General features: G+C 42.4%; 1 protein-coding gene across 2 annotated transcripts; it reads right to left on the bottom strand.

Moving 5' to 3' along the window:
• Positions 1 to 26: 26 nt before the first annotated feature.
• ZFYVE21 (zinc finger FYVE-type containing 21) lies at positions 27 to 17,053 on the bottom strand. Of its 2 annotated transcripts, XM_053366025.1 has the most exons (8): positions 16,845 to 17,053; positions 14,056 to 14,106; positions 12,459 to 12,627; positions 11,286 to 11,361; positions 9,369 to 9,460; positions 5,827 to 5,880; positions 1,546 to 1,688; positions 27 to 755 (listed from the first exon to the last, which is right to left on the bottom strand). In XM_053366025.1, exons 1-8 carry the CDS (start codon positions 16,974 to 16,976, stop codon positions 720 to 722), a joined length of 753 nt encoding a protein of 250 aa, XP_053222000.1. In that variant the 5' UTR covers positions 16,977 to 17,053; the 3' UTR covers positions 27 to 719. The 2 variants fall into 2 exon arrangements, with proteins under 2 accessions (XP_053222000.1, XP_053222092.1); XM_053366117.1 differs by lacking the exon at positions 5,827 to 5,880 and having other exon boundaries at positions 16,845 to 17,052.
• Between the last annotated feature and the right edge of the window lie 119 nt (positions 17,054 to 17,172).

The raw sequence follows: 17,172 nt of genomic DNA on the forward strand, positions 1-17,172 counted from the left end.
CAGCAATACTACCACAGACAAGCTCATAGTGTTTAATCAGGCTTTATTAGCCAATGCTAGAATTACCACAAAAAGCATGAATATAAAACTTCAAAAATCAGTCTTGCTAGAAGCTTCATTCAAAAAGATTACACAGGACAAATTGTGGTATTTGGTAAATTGTATTTTACAAAAAAGAAAGTTTTTATCTCATGATACAAATCCCCCACAAGAAAGAGTAGCTTCTAAAAAATGACATCTAAGGCAAATTTCCATAGATCATTTGGATATGAGGAGAAAAAGAACCTGAGATCTACACACCTGAAAAGCTATTATTCTCTGGAGCATCAAATAAAGTTTGTTTCCTTGTTTAAAAATGAATTACACTGTATACATAATTTGTACTACAAAAAAGTTGTGCTATATACTTAGCAGTAGTGCAGGTCACACTTCATTTTACATATTAAGTGCAGACAAGATTTAACAAAATATAAAGTCATAGATGCAAGGCTATATTTAAAGCATTAATAATCTGTTTACATATTGCACACTAAAGTGAATACTTATAGGTCAAATACTCACATTGTAATTGGCCAGTGCTCACATGATGAACCACGTCTGGGATAGGAAAGGGTGGGTGGGGGATCCCTATTACCAAATACTTATTACCGTGTTTCAACTAGCAAGTATTAAGAAGCTTATTCTTAGAGCTGATCTTTTCCCTCAAGTTGGAGAAGCTGTTATTGGTCCCGAGATTCATAAAGAAGTTTTGCTGCCTGCAATGAAAGGGAAAAAAGGAGAAATGCTGATAGCAAAGCAGTACTACTCAGCTTTAACTAGATGCTCATGTCTTTCTGGAACATTCACACAGGCTGAATTGAGTATTTATCAATGCATTAGAAAATGCAAAGATCAAGACAATCAGAAATAAAGGTATGTTATAAGAGATTTCACAGTTGGGCAAAGGAACAATGAGCAGTTCTAGAATATTTCTCCTAAGAGAAATGGTTGGAAGTTGTTTCGCTATTACATTCCTTTTAACAAAAACAGACATACACCCTGCACCTTAAACACTCATTCACCTTTTGCTTTCAAGCACACGAACCAGTTTCCTACTGTTCTGTGTTGATTCCTCTATAGCTAACCACATAGAGCAAGGGGTGGAGAATCTCTGATGGGCAGGAGGACAGGTTTAATCCCGCAATAGCTACACACCCTGTTTCATGCAGCAAACAGGACTGTGCAGCCAAGGCAGCAGGGTCTAAATCTCCACTTATCAGCTGATGGGCAAAGGGTACAAGCCCTTTGTTCTTTGAAGCTGGAGTGATGTTAAAAGAAGGGTGGGAGGAGCTTCAGAGAAGTTTGGCAAACTGCTCTCTCAAATGTCTCCCCCCACAATTATTTTAACATTGCTCCAAGCAAGGGATTTTGACATCATGCAACATAATGCCGCCATGTGATTGTCAGGTTGATTGCCCCACTCCCTGGTATTTGGACCACATGGAGCCAAAAAAGTTCCCTGCTCATGACACAAAAGGACAATGATCCAGCAGTTCAACTAGTTACCTTATGCATGGCTGCTAGCCAAGTAGCCGATAGCTTTTTGTTGGAACTGAAGTCTTCACCAGAGGTAAATCTAAACTGCCTCAGTTCCTCCAATCCTGGTACCTTGTACTGAAGGAGCATACCTGTAGCACGAGTATTGCCTCCTAAGGGAAAAAAGTAACCACTGAAAAGAAGGTTTAATCATTTTTCTAGTTCAAACAGAGTGGAGTGACTCCACTCTGCTGTAACGCAGGGGTGCTACAACCCATACAACTTTTGTCAAAAACCCTTGGTAAGGTAGCCAGGCTGAGGAGTGACATGGTCAAGACCACAAGCAGAAAAGCATGTGGCTGAGCAAGTATGCCCATCTCCTAGCTCTGAATTACACACACAGTTATGTGGGCTCTTGTTAACATGCTTAATGCTGAACAGAGAGGAATTGTGTATTTTCAATACCCCGTGTACACACTATACAGAACATTAATTTTGGGAATGTATGTTTGGTGAGTCTATAAGAGTTTTGCACTAAACTGTGTTAGGCAAACAAACAGCCATCCTACCCCACAGCACCAACAGAAGTGCTGTATTTGCATACTAGGTGTCAGTATTCAGTGGAATGTTATTTGCCAAAGGTAACCAGATGGAAGAAGGGCTGACTCCTGCTATATTAGAAGGATTGGAGGTTTGTAAGCGTGGATGGAGATGGTCACAGAGTGAAACAGGCCCATCCATGGACCACTGAATGCTTTCCCCAAAATTTCTGGCTTCAGAGGATTGGGATTAAAACAATCAAACGAGACAGTTCAGAAATAAAATTCCAGATTCACACCATCTTTCGTCCTGCAGATTAGCAGACCTTCTGCAAATGGCACTAAAATGCAGAGCTGACGCTGTACATAACAGACTAGGCCTAGTCTGCTCTGTATTTTGTATTCCAAAGGCAGTGCTACTTGAAAAAAGGAATTGGGGTGTGGGTGTGTAAAGGCTCTGGATTATAAAAACACTGGCATCACCACCCTGCTCCCACTCTGTCAATTCTGCAATAAGTATTATACAAGTTGATCAAATGTATTAATGTACATATTTCGAATCCTGAGGTCTGATTTGTTTGTTTGTTTGCAAGCCTGGGGCTTAAATGAGGATTCAGCTGAAGCTGGTGAATTCTTCCATCCACAGTACCAGAAGAATTTCCCCAAAGCAAAGGTCCTGTCCCAATGTAGGTATAGGGCAGAATAAAATAAAATAAATAATAATAATGATCATAATAATGTCATGCTTCTTTGAATTTTGCTTGGATTAATTTATTCAGTTTCCGGGGGGCGGGGGCGACATGCACAGTGCCGAGGCCTTGACTTGTTTAATGTTGTTGCAAAAGGCAGAGAGAGTTTGACCTGATTCAACAGCAAGCAAGCAAGCAAGCAAGCAAGCAAGCAAGCAAGCAAGCAAGCAAGCAAGCTCAGCAGCAGGTTACATAAGTCACATTGAACCAGAAAAGACAAAAGAGAGGGATGGGAGCAGCGAGCAGGCAGCAGATGGTCTTGCCACTGCCTGATTAACTCAGCAATGAGCAATGATGTGGCATGGAAACTTTTCCCATTATGGAAAGTTATCAGTTGCTGTATTTTTCTGTGAAAAACTTTCGTTTCCAAAATTGCTGTGTTTCATAACAAAAGTAGCAGCATCATACAACAGCAGTCAAGGACAAGTTTTTAAATTCTAATTAACTTTTTTTTCCAGATGGCTACACCGAAGAAATAGCTACACAGCCAATGCACAGCTTGATCATGCTAAGCGGAATATACCTTGCAACTTTTTCCACTTAAAATTTAAACGGATTAGTATCCAATGTTGTTCAAACCCATCAAAGCCTATTTAGGAGGAGATGGGAGAGAACTGCCAAAAATTGCCTCCCTCTACCATTCTGTTGATGGATTCCTTCCAGGAGCAGACAGCATACCCATAGTAAGCCAAGTGCATGCTACTGAATCATGATGTCTTTAAATATTTTAAGTATTCCAATAAAAATAAGTTCTTAAACAAAACTAAGTTTGAATCATTTTTAGTGTGCTTTATTGGATTACCCCCCAAAAAAAGTTTTAAAAAGCTTTGAAATATTTATACTGTACAGTGGTACCTCAGGTTACATGCGCTTCAGGTTACATACGCTTCAGGTTACAGACTCCGCTAACCCAGAAATAGTGCTTCAGGTTAAGAACTTTGCTTCAGGATGAGAACAGAAATCGTGCTCTGGCGGCACGGTGGCAGCAGGAGGCCCCATCAGCTAAAGTGGTGCTTCAAGTTACGAACAGTTTCAGGTTAAGAACGGACCTCCAGAACGAATTAAGTACTTAACCCGAGGTACCACTGTACAGCATATAAGATCATTGTAGTGGAGTTTTTAGTTCTCTTTACCACCCAAGTAAAATATGTTAAAATGGAATCCCCAATCAATTTAGGCACCGGGGGGAAATGCAGGAACTCTTCCAGAAAGGCAGCGTGACTCATGAGAAAAACTAGGAGGGCAGACAGCTGGACCTGCAACACTCTCCACAAATCCACTAGGTTTGGCTGAGCACAAACAGCGGCTTGTGGAACAGCAGTTTAGTTTCCATTTGGAGAAGACACACAATCGTCCATGGATCAGAGTTCACTGCTTACTGTGCTTTCTGAATGACAGCCAGGAAGCTCTGCTGGTTTCAACGCTATTTTTCAAATAATATGAAGCTGCAGCATTTTAAAACTTATTTGACACTTCAAACTCATGCTGGTAGTGTTCTCGAAACTGCGGGGGGCAGTGGAAGACAGGAGTGCCTGGTATGCTCTGGTCCATGGGGTCACGAAGAGTCAGACACGACTAAACGACAACAAGGGTGGGTACACGCAACCAGCTTCTAAATACCCTTGCATAGAAAACACACAACTATACTGTTTCACTGCATTAAAAGTGATGCCTCTTAAACCAGCCTTCTTCAACCTGGTGCCCTCCAGATTTTTCTGGACTCCAACTTCCATTAGCCTCACCCAGCATGGCCAATGGTTGGGGCTGATGGAAGCTGTAGTCCAACATCTGGAAGGCACCATGTTGGGGAAGGCGGGCCTAGAATATCCACTCCATTTGCTACTTCTCACATGCGCGGTGGCAGCCATATGCAACAGGGCAGCCATAATGGAGGCTTAGCTAAGGAGCCCACCACATTGCTCTCCCCCCCCATCCAACAGAAGGCCATTGTTGAAACTATCTACAAGGCTTACAGTTACAATGCATGTGTCCTTTGCAGGACTGCTGACATTTATCCAGGCCTGGCATGTTGCATGAAAGCGTTCCCCAGTATTCCTGCTTCTTTCCATCTCACTTGTAATTAAAGGACCCCTGACCATTAGGTCGAGTTGTGGCCGACTCTGGGGTTGCGGTGCTCATCTCGCTTTATTGGCCAATGGAGCCGGCGTACAGCTTCCAGGTCATGTGGCCAGAATGACTAAGCCGTTTCTGGCAAACCAGAGCAGCGCACGGAAACGCCGTTTACCTTCCCGCCGGAGCGGTACCTATTTATCTACTTGTACTTTGACGTGCTTTCGAACTGCTAGGTTGGCAGGAGCAGGGACCGAGCAATGGGAGCTCACCCCGTTGCGGGGATTCGAACCGCCGACCTTCTGATCGGCAAGTCCTAGGCTCTGTGGTTTAACCCACAGCACCATCCGCTGTAATTAGAGTTGTAATTACACAACTCTAAAACCTCCTTTCAGAGAGGTGTCATGGCCCCTTTAAAAAACAACGACAGGAAAAACAAATCTCTCCAATGGACATGAATAAGCAGGTACACACACAGCACTGGAAGAAAACCCTGCAAAAGGCACCTATTCCTAGTCATCTGGGAGGTCCAATGTGTACTGATATACACAGTACAGCCTCTGTGGTCCATTCCAGTGAGATTACAGAGGCAGTACCCTCTGTTTGTACCCTATTCCATCATGTTCAAGTCATGGCTGTCCCCACTCCTCCTCTACCTTTCATTTCTTTGATGGAATATCTCTCAGTCCAAACCTGGCTGTCAAAGGAGGAGGCGAATATGATCAGGTTGGCTGATAGCTGAGCCAGACAATTTTTTTTAATAACAGGTTCAAGCTGGATATAAAAAGGGGACTTAACCTTCTCCAGAACATCAGACAATAGATGGATTTTAAATTGAGCACTAATCCCCCACCCTACCCAAGTACATTTGCCCTAAAGCCTGCAGCAGAAAACATGCATTGAACGGGAGCTACAAAAAGCATGCTTAGAAGAAACTGAGCTCCAGTGCTGACCTTCCATAATGTGTTCATTTTCCAAGAGGCTGGTGTAAGTATGAATGTCTTTTTCTACATCAAGGAGGCAGGCAAGCAATGAAGAGAAAGATCAATCAAGAAAAATAAGTAAGAAAGTGTTCAGTTTTAAAAAGAAGATTTCATACACAGCCAAAGTATTAAAGGATTTGATTGCAGTTGGATTAAAGCATTTGGAAGAAACATACAGGCTAGAGGTGTGCATAAATACAATCAATGTTACTGAAAGAAATACTGCTTGAATCACTAGTCCTAAATCTTGCTATACTTTTGCTCCTTTGTCCCACACCTCCTGTTCCTTTTTCTGTGACTAAAACTACAAGAATGTAAAAGTTCAGCCAGGTCCCAAATGAATTTGACATGCCTCTGGGCTAGCGACGTTTTTCAGAGTTTGCCCTAACACAGCCATCTCATCACACACATCTAATAGATGGAGACAGTGATGAGCAGCCTATTGTTTAGAGCAGCTGCAGACAACCTGTTTAGAGCAGTATTCCCCAAGGAGTAATCTGCTGGGGGCATATTGGCAGGGAATTGGGCAATAGCCAAAAGTGAGCAGGTCCAACCCTCTTTCTCTTTCTCCCTGCCTCTTCCTTCATGCTAAGCAGGCTATACCATCTCCAATTTAAAGCTTATCAGAAAGCATTCATTTTTGTTACTGATGTTTAGTCACTACATTAGCCCAAGACCCACCAAAACAGAAATATTTCATGAATAGCAGCACCATGAAATTTATGACCCACATATTTTTCATTAACATTGTCAGCACTGCTTTTTAGCAAGTTACCCAGTTGCTATTGGCAACTGGAAGCAGTTTCTAGTCATCCAAATGGTGACTCAGATATCCAAATTTGCAGCATATTCTTTTTAAAAACACACTGGGCATGCTCAGTGCATTGTTTACTGAATAATCTTAAACCAGAAATTTCACAACAAATTGCCTGCTTTGCATTTTGCAAAGCACTCCACTGTTTGTATCTCTTTTTAAAAAACACAGAGGAAGACCTAATAAAGTAAGATTTAAAATCATCAGACTGTCTGTGCTTTGTGAAATGTGGACTTGCATTTTTCTTTGTCTGGGGCCAAATAATGGGAAGCTTTGAAATGAATCCTAATTGGGTGTTTGAATTTACTGAAGAAACTGCCATTGATTAAAATAAGCTCTTTTTATGTGGAGCTTCTATGAGAGCTATGTAAGGGTGCTTTTATATATTTGGCAAATAAAAACAAGAAGGCTTTACTAATGCTAAGAAATTATCTATACCGTCACATGGTGGGGGGGGGGGGAGAGGAGAAGGTTATGATGTTCACTTCCAAGACCCTGCACAGTCCTGTAAACAGCTGTCAGTTTTGGCAAAAAAGTGGTTATGTCATGTCTTTGGACAGTAAGAATCCAAGAATCAGATTCAGCAATGAAACAAAATGATACAACTGTGGCTGCATTTTTTAAATATGCTCTGCTCTTGTTTTTCATTAAGCAATTGCAAGGAAAAGAGATGATTCTAAAATTCATGTATGCATAAACAGACAGGGTACTAAAACATTTATAGGACAATAACTTTAGTGAACTTATCTAGCGTGACAAATATCAGATCCTACACCTGGCAAACAATGCATGCATTTTAATATGCTCATTACTCACAAATGGGAAAACCCAAAAGCTAAGAGTTGAATATATCTTGATGTGTAGGCAACTCACAAAGGTTGAAGAAAAAATCATCACCTCCAATCCTTCAGCATCTGTTGGCATTATATTAATCTGCAGTCATGAGGGCTAGAAACTTTTTTCCAGATAACATGGAAACTAAGTTGCTAGCAGCCTGTCACAGACTGCAAACAAATGCCCTATACAGTCATACATTGGGTTACAGCTGCTTCAGGTTGCGTTTTTTTGGGTTGCGGACCACCGAAACCTGGAAGTACCGGAACGGGTTACTTCCGGGTTTTGGCGGTCACATATGCACAGAAGCGCTAAATCGTGCTTTGCGCATGTGCAGAAGTGCCAAATCGCAATCCGCACGTGCGCAGACGTGGGTTGCGAATGTGCATCCCGCACGGATCACGTTCGCAACCAGAGCATCCACTGTAGTCAACATGCTCTCTGTGATGCTATAACTGCCTGCCACTGTGTTAACCATTGCCAGTCAGTTATACCTCATACTTTTTGCAGTAGGTGCTTCAGGATTATAATCTCCATTTACAACCTCCTCACAACACAGAGGTAAGTGCCTTCTGAAAAGAAGCAGGCAGTTCTTCTCCAGGCAGTGAAGCATCTAGAACTGGTGTGATGGCTCTAATTGCTTCGGGAACAAGAAAGTTGTTTCCTGTTCAGCTTATATGGGGGGAAAGGTGAGTTAAAGGTTTTTTGGAATTTACATTTCATATAGAGGACTGGGGAAAGTCCCAGAAGGTACAAAAAGCGAGGGAATGGAACTCAAAAGCAAGGGAGTTAAAGGAAAGTCGAGAACTAGGCAAGCGAAGGACCCATTTAGAAGGTTAAAAATAGAAATAGGCTGTAGCAATAATGAGCTATGCAGAAACTTCACTAAAGTCTATTGAGGGTAGAGAAAATGTGGAATTCTAGGAAGGTTTGTAAAAGGAAGGATGGCAAAAAGGAAGTGGGACTAAGTAGGCAGTAGCTTGAAAAGTAAAGGGAGGAAAAAAAAGGGTAATGGCGACATCTAGCCAATGAGAAAGGACTACCTCTCTCCATATGGACCTACCAGCTCCCTGCAATCATCGTCTAAGGCCCTTCTTTGTGTGCCTCCCCCATGAGAGGTCAGGAGGGTGGCAACACAAAAACACGACTTTTCCGTACTAGCTCCCCATTTGTGGAACGCTTCCCCCAGGGAGGTTTGGCTGGCACCTTCATAATACCCCTTTAGGTGCCAGTGAAAACACTCCTCTTCATCCAGGCCTTTTAAATATGTTTGTGGGAGGGGGTGTGAGGAGATGAGGGTTTATTGGTTTGTGGTTTTGTTGTTCTTGTTCTTGTTTTTATCTTGTATTTTTATGTTGTGAACCACCCTGAGATCTATGGATAACGGGCAGTATACAAATTTAATAAATAAAAATAAATTAAGAAAAGAGAAAGTACGACTGAGACATGTACTATTAACAAGAACAAAGAAACGGAGGGAGCCAACAGTAAGCAGGGCTACTAGGTCTGGAATACAGACCTGGATAGGGGGATTCTGCTACTTGTAGCTTCTACTGTCAATGGAGCATTATGACCTGGCAACCCTAAGACCACAAAGGAAGTTAAAAAGCAGTGAACTATAGGGATCGACCCAAAATTCATATACTGATCTGGAATAAATAGCCAACTGTTTTTTGTCTGCACTTAAGTTAAGCCTGAATTCTACTGAATTGGACATCGGTAAAAGGACTGAGTTCCGAATGTACAAAAAGCACTGGGCCAGGCTTCCTGAATCAAGGTAACAGAGCAACATCCCTGCCTTCAGGGTAGGCCAAAACAATACCAGCTGCTGGTTAAACATCAGTTAATTCTGTACAAGATTTACCTCCAGGAGTAAATCCCTCAGTAAGTATCTGGACTGTGGAAATCTGTGCAATTTCAATTTCATAATGGCTCTCTCCATCCAGAAATAGGTATCTACACACAAAAGAGGAGAACACCACCATATGTCAATCTGCAGGGCTCACAATACATACCAGTCACACTGGTAAGAAGCACATGTTCTACTAATATAGATCCCTTGATTTTTTAAATTGGCAAAGCATAGCAAAGATCATTAGATTTAGGTACAACTGTTACTTAGGTGGTTATCCTGCACTACTTCAGTCTGCAAGTAGAGGACTCATGACTGAAAGCTCCTTCATTTAAAAACCGCCTCGACACAAACACCTCCAAATACAGGAACTAGATGTCACTGAGAACAGTTCTAGTTTAGTAAAACAGCATGCCAGCAGAAGCCTATGTGCAGGAAATTTGTTTATATAGAAGAACAGTGAATTTTGCTGTCCCTTCCACCAGATTCCTTCCATCTCGTGTCCAGGTCCCTCTTGAAATGGTAGATAGTGCAGGAGGTGATTCTTCACATTCTATGAATTTAGGCTATTGAGGCAGAGAATTCTGCAGAGTAATTCTCAGAGTTCTACTGCATTCATGGTGCCCAAACAAGACATGTCTTGGAGGGCCATTGTGAAATTCCTAAACCTATTATAAAAAATTCAGGCTGGAGTCCCTCTTTATCATCAAGGATTACCATCAGAGCCTACCCTGGTTGTGTGGGTAGGGTAGCTGTCCAAAGTTGGTTTGCTGATTGCACTATTACCTTGTCTCTGATTGGCAATTCAAGAAGCACAGGACAGGCAAATTGCTGATTTGGTTTTACATGGATATTTGCATTGCTCTGTGTTCCTCCTGCATTTTTCTGTTCGTCTTTGACCTACCAGAGCAACTTCTGGCCTGGAGTCTGCATACTGCAAGGCAATCTACTTCCTCAACACTGCAATCCTATGGGTGATAGATGGCAGTATCTACCCATCTGGTAGATTGTCCTCCAGTAGAAATTACTTTCAGGTAAGGCCAACAACAGTGGGACTGTCCATGAGCTATAAAATTTTGGTTAATGGTCATTTCTGAAATGTTTGCTCCTCTAGTTCACGCATAAGAGTAAAAATAGTGAACGATCCATAATCCATTAAAGCAGTGGTTCCCAACTGGCGGTTCATATAACCCACCCAGGGGATCCATAGAACCATTTGAATAACAAAAAATACCATAGAGTTATCAAAATTTTCAAAAGTAGGGGGTCCATGGCTTGGCTTTTGCAAACAGGGGGCCCACAGTACTTAGGTAACTGGGAACCACTGCATTAGAGTATTACGATATGGTACTGCACCCAGCATCTACAGCAAGAATGATGCATGGGAGTCACCAGAAAGATGCAACCAAATGCACAAAAAGAAAGAATGGATGCTGTAGATATGTGAAACTGCTTAGATTTTTTGTAATGAAAAGAGCTTGTAGATATCAATTAATCAGGTTGAATTACCAGATGGAGTTTCCCTCCCACCTCACTCCAAGGTTACTTTTGTACATTCAAAACTTTACACCGAAACTTATGTATCAGTGCCATACTGGTTCAAAATCAGTTTTTACTGATGCTTTCGGTTATGTGGTGCATCACTTTGAAAACAATATAAATGCCTACATTAGTTGCCCAGAAACAGCTGTTATTTGGATGGATTCAGAGATCACAGATTTACTGCTACTCAATATCAAATCAAACTGAAGTGTGCTGCAAGTGTCAACAGCCCAAACTACAGGTTGTTATAACAGCTGGAACAGAGACTGGCAAAATCAATTCTTGGGCAGCAATAAGGATCTAGAATTGCAGCTTATGCAACAGCACTATGAAGAATAAGACTAACTGCTGAGCAAGTTCTAGTAGCCAATGAAGCACACTTCTTACCTCTGGTTGTTGGAAAGTCGACAAACCATCATCTCTGACTTTTCTGATGTCCCTGGAGTTACAAAGAATGTAGCACCTAGATATCCAGGAAATGGGGAGTGGAAAAAGGAAAATATGCACTTAATATGCCTAGAATTTATAATTAAGGTAATGACTTGAAAGATCTGGCTCTAAACCTGCCTCAATACAGGTAGCTATGAATTAATGGTTTATTAAATATTCTCAGATCTACTTTAAGTGAAAAAGCAGCGACAGCATGTTCTATCACGATTAATCAAATATAATAATATATGATATGAAGTCATTTAGGAGTTTAAGCTACCATTCAGAAGAACTAGGACGTTTCTGACTACATTATGCTTAGGAAAATATACCTTATTTTTGCACTGAAAAGAGTGACTTGCAGGTTACTATTCCAGTGTAAATTGATAAGAAGAAATCCCTTGTTCTCTTTATGCTGAATGCTCTGTAGCTTTTAATCTAAATATTCTGAAAGAGCTGAAACAAAACTGCACAAATTGAAATCAAAGTTTTCTACATTGGATAGAGGTCTATTTTGCATGTTTACAATTTGGGCAAGAATTGTGTCTATTAGATACTGAAATGTGAATGATGTACAAAGGGACACTATTACATAAGAATCATCCTTTAAACTCACATGCAGAACATGCCATCCTTATTCACTGTGCTTGTTGCTGACTTTGTATATCGTAACAGTATGGTTTCCTGAATGTCAAATTAAGCTGAACACACAGAATAGGCATTAAAAAGTGTCAAAGAACATTTCTAAGAAAAATAATCTTGACAGAGCAACATGGCCATTTGCTACTATAAAAGGACTGAGATTTGCCATTTTCATGATCTGACACTGCAGACAGATTCCCAAACTGAGAGAATGCATTTTTATCTAGCACCATTTTTAAAAAAAGTTGCCTTCTTTCTGATATTATAACCATTTATTTTTAAAAGCAGATGATTATTAATTGCCCCAAACAGACCTTTAAATACTGCCTCTTAGATAGTTAAGTACGAATTCTATAGAATCAAACAGCAAATCACACTGTCGTTTATCATGCTAGATTTAATACAGAACTCCAAAGTCAACTCTAATTTCCCATGCCCAGCAAAAAAAGCAAAAATCTGGCCTATGGGCAGCCCATGCTTAGTACTTACCATTCATAAGCACTTTGAGCTGCTTGTCATAGAACTCTGCTTCTTTTTGAGAAATGAGAGCACATTCGGCGCACTGGCGCACGGGATCAACAAAGCACATACGAGGAAGAGGCACTTTCTTGCTGCAGCATTTGTCACAAAAGCACTTTCCGCATCTCCTGCAGTGGTGCTGGGGGGAGGGCAAGGAGAAACAAAGGAAAAACTGTATCAGCAAAGTCGGAGCTTTGTGTTAAAACCGATGGCTCTAGCATATGACTGAAACGCAATGGGAGATAAATATAGTATGCAGTGTTTGGGGGATGGAGGGGATAGCCTTGAGATGCCTAGTTAAAGAGTGCCAGAATGATTGTCAAAATGAAAACTATGGAAAAGTGTATTTTGATCTAGGTGAACCAGGAAGCGCTGCCTTTTCAGATTTATAATGCACAACAATAATTGCTTCCCCTCTTCTACTAACGCTCAAGTCTACTTCTTTGAAATTGTAGTTATCAAGAACATTAAAATGTTCTCCCTTTTCCTTGTTCTGATAAAGCATGCAACATTCAACATGCTTGAAGTGTCAACACTGTGAAATTCATGTTTAAGCACTCAACTTCACTGCAGGGGAAGAGCAGAAACCTGCAAGCTATTGTCAAAATGTAATATGCTACAGTGTGTTCCCTATCTTAGTCTCTGAACATCCTATATAGCACTCTAAGTGAGTGGTCACTGGTTCCCAGGATGACTTAAAGTGAATAATTATGTATTGCAAGTCTGAAAAAAAGCTGAATATGGATTAAATATGTGTCAAAGTCGCCCAAGATTTTAAAAATAGCAAAAGATGGCAGCCTTGTGGCAATATTTACTAGTTAATGTGTAGTAAGGTAAAGGCCACATTTGTGTGTCATGCTAAGCCATAGTTTAATAAGACATCAAGACATTGCAATGTACCTCTGGCTCATGCTTCCCCCCCCCTCCTTTCCATACACAGCTGAGAGGTGGCATTCATAATTTTCTGTTTTGTTTGTTTGTTGTAGTCAACAACTTTCCTCAGGAGACCCATTGTAATAAATGGACCCTAGTTAGTCAGTGGCTGCATTCTGAGTAGATGTTAGTTGAATACAACCCTTTGTCTCAACTCACAGTGGCTAACAGTCATTATGGTTTAACTGAAACAAACTATAGTGCTGACCACAGTTTGTCTAGAGGTTAAGGAGAAGTGGGATGATTCCAAACTTCTCCTGGTCGTGAAAGAGGATGTTTTTTCTGGGAGTGGGAGAAGTGAACAAGTCCAAAGCTCACTGCAGCTCATTCAAGTTTTCCTAAACTATGGCAACTGACAATGCTGTGAGTGAAATACGCACATAGGAAGGAGCTTCAATACAATTCATATTGCAGCAGCTCAAGGTGGACAAATCATAACATAAAACTAAAGAGGGGCTTTTATCACTAGCTATTATAAGTAAAGTGCTCAGGGGAAAACTTTTCCTTTCCCCCCAAAAGCAGCCCAGCTGTCACATTCATATGCCTAATTCTGGATCATGGCCAGTGACCATGCCAATTTTGCCTCAGAACAAGATTTCGTATTTTGGTGTATTTTTTGCGTTTATCTTCTTACCTTTCTGGTTATGAAGTCAAACTTTGCATTGCACTGCATGCATCTGGGACACTAGAAGATAGTAATGGAAAATATGGGAAGACTTGTGTCCAAAACTAAAGGAATGCATTTAGTACTTCATCAACATATTTATATGCATTTACTTCTATTGTGTCCTAGTCTCGTCTGTAGAAAAACACACACAAGTTAGAACTGGAATTACTGAAAGGTATTTAAAGAATAACCTCATCTGCCCATTACTTTTCAAGTAGATTTCATAGTACAACTAGGAAGGGGGGCCCAGAACCCTCCATATATTGTCGAACTACAACTCCCATCATCCCTGACAACTGGCCATGCTGGCTAGGGCTGATGGGACTTAGGAGTCCAACAACATCTTAAGGCTCATGTTCCCCACCCCTTCTTTAGAGCTGTATATACAGAATAGTCCATATGGTAGATTCAACTACACAAAGCAGACAAACTACAACAGGGAATATGTAAACCATCATGAAGTTTACCTGTGACTTCTCTTTCTAAGAGACTCCTCAATGGATACTGTTATTATTGATAAAAGATACTGAGAAACTGTGATTACCAATAAATATATTTCACACATCCTTTTGTGTCATATAAACATGAAGTTCCTGGGGAACCTGAATCCTTTGTAAGCAAGATAAAAGCCAATCTTTCTGCTAACCAGGTGCAAAGGGTCTCAAGGCTCAAAAAGCCATTTAAGCTCATGCACACCTGACATTGTTATTGAACGTGGAACAGCATTCTCTCATATTCAGCCATGTCTCATCTCACCTCAATACCCTCCTCTGAGGCCTGCATTTGACCTGACTCCGTACCTACGGGACCGCCTCTCCTGGTATGCCCCACAAAGAAACCTACGGTCTGCAAATAAAAACATCCTGAAGGTCCCAGGCCTCAGAGAGGTTAGGCTGGCCTCAACTAGAGCCAGGGCCTTCTCGGCTGCGGCTCCAATCTGGTGGAACGCTCTGTCAGAAGAGACTAGGGCCCTGCGGGACTTGACATCTTTCCGCAGGGCCTGCAAGACAGAGTTGTTCCACCAGGCCTTTGGTCAGGGCGCAGCCTGACTCCCTCCTCTGGCAACTTGCACAGAGTTTTGCTTAATGGTTGCCATTAACTTGATTTTAATTAATTTTTATAATGAAATATTTTTAGAATGTTGGTTTATTTGATTGTTTGATTATTTGATTGTTGTTAGCCGCCCTGAGCCCGGCTTCGGCTGGGGAGGGCGGGATATAAATAAAATTTATTATTATTATTATTATTATTATTATTATTATTATTATCTCTGTTGGGTATTCCCTCTTTGACTGCTTTACACATACCCAACCTTCCTGTTGCTCTGTCTCTTGACCCCCCATGCCTTGCAGTTCCCTGATGCAACAGCTGCCTCAGAAGACTTGTCTGGTCTTCCACCACTTCTACCTACTTCTGAGACTCCAAGGCTTCTACCTTTAGTCTTCCTCAGGCCTTGACTTGCTCATGAGTCAATAAATTATGACCACTCCTACCTTATTGTTGAAAAATGGTCTAAGCTCCACTCATCCCTCATCTTGATTTACAGCAACTGTTTTCTCTCTGACCTTCCGTTAAGACATCTCCTCCAGCTTCCCACCTCTCTCAGGAACTCCACAACCAAAATAACCCGCTACTTAGCTTCTCCTTTAGATTCCTGTGCTGGCTTCTCATCAGCTCCCACACCCAGCACAAACTGCAGCTGATCCTTAACTCGGAGCGTGTAATTTCAGAGTTGGTGCTTGGTGAGGAAGCAGCCAAATCCAGACACATTAGCAGAATGAGGTGGCCGAAAAGAACAGGTCAGGTTACCACCAGAATAGAGTTCAGATTACAGGTGGGATATACAGCTTCCGAATGCTCTTCCCCATCTGCCGCACTAACACACATAACAAAAATCCTCCCTGCAAACAAAAAAAGCTAGCATGTCAATTTCAAGCGGAGGAATGAGGAACTGATGACCCTCCAGACATTGCTGGATGCCCAACTCCACCCATCCCTGGCTGGGGTTCATGGGAGCTGGAGTCCAGCAAACCTCCCAAGGGACTCCTTGCCACTCCTTTCGGTGCCTCCTAAAAACATTCTTGTCCAGACAAGCCTGCCCAGATGCTTCGAAAGCCGAGGTCAAAATCTTTCCTATGCTTTTTAAGCATGGAATTTTTCTAGATCTATATCGAGAGAGAGAGAGAAATTTCATGCTGAAAAGGGCTCCCAGATGCAGCACGAAAGGGCTCCCGGCTGCAGAACACACCTTGTCGCAAGGCGCTGGCTTTCTACTTGCAGGGAAGCTACCGTGATCATATTTCATAATTGGAAGGGACCGTAGAGGTGAGCTTGTTCAACCCCTCAGGAACGCTATTGTGATGTTCTGTATTATGTCTTGATTATTATTATTATTATTATTATTATTATGCCTCGTAAATTACGTTCTTAATGCTGTGCACCGCCCTGGGGTTTCTGGATACAAAGGGCGGTATATAAACCGAACAAATAAATGATATATATAAAGCGAGGACATTCCGCGAAGGGCCCAACCGGGGGGCTGTCAGGGCAGGTCCTCCTTCTCCAGCCGAGGCGGGGAAAGAGAGACCCTGAGGCGGTCGAGGGCGAGCCAAGCCCAGTTTAGGGATGGTGATTTTTTTTGGGGGGGTGGGGGTGTCTCCCCTTCCCTCGAGGTTCCTCAGGCGGGATTTCTGAGGGGAATCGCTATGGGGAGCGGCTGGAGCCTCGCCTTCCCCGCCCTGCGCTGCCTCCGTTACCTCCTTATCGGGCACCCACGGCGGCTCCTCCAGCCCGAAGGGGCTCCCCGCCGAGCGGCTCTCGGGCACCATCCGGAGCCCGCTGGGAGAGCGGACCAGCTTCTTGGCGTCGAGGGCCTCCCGGCCCGACATCTTTCGCCTCACAGCCGCCGCTCGGCGACTCGCCCGAAGCCACCAGCTCGTGGCAAGGCCGCCCCCGCCAATCAGCGCTGCTTGGGCAGAAGACGGGCGTCCAAGCCGCCCAATAAAACTCTTTCAAAAAGCCCTTGTCCTTTCCGCCCCGCCCACCAACCTCGGTCTGTTGTTTTTCCCCGCCGCGGGGAGGCGC

Source organism: Podarcis raffonei, chromosome 1 (assembly GCF_027172205.1).
Source record: "Podarcis raffonei isolate rPodRaf1 chromosome 1, rPodRaf1.pri, whole genome shotgun sequence".
Lineage (NCBI taxonomy): Eukaryota > Metazoa > Chordata > Lepidosauria > Squamata > Lacertidae > Podarcis > Podarcis raffonei.